Source organism: Microtus ochrogaster, chromosome 15, assembly GCF_000317375.1.
Source record: "Microtus ochrogaster isolate Prairie Vole_2 chromosome 15, MicOch1.0, whole genome shotgun sequence".
Classification (NCBI taxonomy): Eukaryota; Metazoa; Chordata; class Mammalia; order Rodentia; family Cricetidae; genus Microtus; species Microtus ochrogaster.
Window position 1 is genome coordinate 1,217,758 of NC_022017.1, and position 2,425 is coordinate 1,220,182.

General features: G+C 50.0%; 1 protein-coding gene across 1 annotated transcript; it reads right to left on the reverse strand.

Moving 5' to 3' along the window:
- Nucleotides 1–917: 917 nt before the first annotated feature.
- On the reverse strand, nt 918–2,223 carry Hoxc4 (homeobox C4). Its single transcript, XM_026782767.1, has 2 exons — nt 1,785–2,223; nt 918–1,305 (listed from the first exon to the last, which is right to left on the reverse strand). The coding sequence occupies exons 1-2, from the start codon at nt 2,221–2,223 to the stop codon at nt 950–952; spliced, it is 795 nt and encodes a 264-aa protein (XP_026638568.1). The 3' UTR covers nt 918–949.
- Nucleotides 2,224–2,425: the final 202 nt, after the last annotated feature.

The window sequence follows — 2,425 nt, forward strand, 5'->3', positions numbered from 1 at the left end:
TCCCTTACCCCAGACTGGTTTTTCAATAGGCCTGAACACCTGAGGTCAAATGCTAAGGTTTGTGTGTTTGTTCAGAGTGAACTTAGAGACTGGAGAAGGTGAAATGTCACCAGGCCAGAAGGAGGGGGATTAAAAAGAAGCCATCAGACATTGATGTAAAACTAATTCACAGCCACTGGTTTATTATTGATCATGGGGTATTTCACATCAACACTAAAATTCTTTATTGCAAGTTTTACAATAATCAAGTGAATTCAGCCCAAAAACACAATAACCGCGATGGGGTAGGGAGCATCTATCTACAGACTGTCTCTCTGAACCCAAAGTTCATTTTTATTTTCTTTTGGCTTTCAAACTGAACAGCTCCCAGAGGCTCTCCAGATGCATTTAGCTTTGTCTGCTGTCCTCCCCCCTCCTCCCCCCCCCCCCCCACGAGAATACAAAAGAACTTCATAGCTTTGTTCTCCTTAAAATGACTTCCCCCTCACTAACCTCCCCTGGTGCATTTCCAATGCAAACGGCCTAGGGAAAGAGGGAGAAGGAGGAGGAGGAGAGAAGAGGAGAATCCACTTAAAATCTCCCTTTCCTTTTTCTTTTTCTCGTTTCCCCTGAAACTCACCCAAACCAGACCATCGCACCTTGCAATATATAATTTTTTGCAGCTTTTTTTCTTAAAAAATAAATACCCCCCCCATGGCCTTAAAAAACAAAAGCAAAACCCAGCAGGTACCATGCTAAGATAACACCACATGCTTAAAGGGGTCCTTAACAGTGAAGGGAGAAGGGCAAGGGGCTTGTTTATCTGTTTTGTCTGTTTGGAATTGACAAGGAGGCAGGAGGAAGAGAAAAAAGAACCAATATATATATATATTAAATTCTATAAATAAGAGTCAATTTGTGTGTGAGGGGTCTCGGAGCACAGGGTGGGGGCAGGGGTGTAAGTTATGTTTTATAACCTGGTAATGTCCTCTGCCCGTTGCTGCTCCGGCGGCGTGGCGCTCTGGGAGTGGTCTTCAGAAGTACCAGGGGTGGCTGCCGGGAGGGTGCTGGGCGCAGCGCCTGCCGGGGGCGCTGACCTCACTTTGGTGTTGGGGAGTCGGTGGTCCTTCTTCCATTTCATGCGTCGGTTTTGGAACCAGATTTTAATCTGCCTCTCAGAGAGGCACAGCGAATGGGCGATCTCGATCCTTCTTCTTCGGGTCAGGTAGCGGTTGTAATGAAACTCTTTCTCTAATTCCAGGACCTGCTGCCGGGTGTAAGCTGTCCTCGAGCGCTTGGGCTCCCCTCCGTTATAATTGGGGTTCACTGGGGGAGGGGAGGGGAAGCAAATAGTGGGGTTCAGAGGCATCAAGCTCCCCACCCCCACCCTCACCCCATCCTCAGCTTTGAGGAACAGGAGGGAGTGGCGGAAATAAAGTCATCAAGCTAAATGGGTTATAAAGAAGTTGAAGGAAGCTGGAGACTTTGTAGTGTAATAAGAGGGGAATCCTCATTGTAACGACACTGAATTATTTATGCGCCCTTAGAAAGCGAGCATAGTTTTCACACATACATAACAGATCATAGCACATGGCTCGGACTGCCCAGAGTAGCTAAGCCATAAAATTTATGGGGGATGTAATTACCCATTCTCGCTCGTAAATCCAGTTCAATTGTGCTAACCCAGAGTCGCTCCTGGAGAGAGAGAGGGGGGAAGGAGAGAAAGGAGGACGGGGCCAGAGGGGGCCAGGGAGGGTGGGGAGCGCCAGGAAGAGGGGAGGGGGGCAAAAAGCAAAGTTGCCTACCCGTGCTAACGTGAATTTTTTTCATCCAAGGGTAGACTATGGGCTGCTTGCTGGCGACGCTGGAGGGATGGTCGGGGGTTGGCTGGCTGCAGGCTGGCGGGGCTGGGGACGGGGAGGCAGAGGCGCCTGCGAGAGGCGCCGGCTCGCAGAGCTGCTGCGATTTCTCTGGGTGGTGGTGGCCCGCTTGGGCCGGCCCGTGGGCTCGCGAATTGCCGGGCCCCTGGAGACTGGTGCAGCTATACTGACGCTCTGGGTAGCTAGGGCGCGGAGGCGGTGGTGGGTACAGCTCCTGGTGGTGATGCTGGAATCCCGATTCCCTGGTCCGGCCGTAATATTCCGGACTGTGTTCAGGGATGTAGCTATTTTGCGAATATTCTTCGCATGGAGGAAATTTCGGATCGATGTAGTTAGAGTCCATCAAATACGAGCTCATGATCATTAATTTCTGGAGTGGAAAATAATTTTTCTCGCTTTGTCGTTTTTCTGCTCCATAAAGCCCTCCTACTAGCTAGCGACCCTGTAAAGTTACTTTCACCATGTGACTCCGCCGGCCAATCACACCGAGCAACCCAGTCCCCGGATAAGGAACCGAATCGCTTTATTCAAAATGTATCCAATTTTTTGTGTGTGTGGTGCTGCTG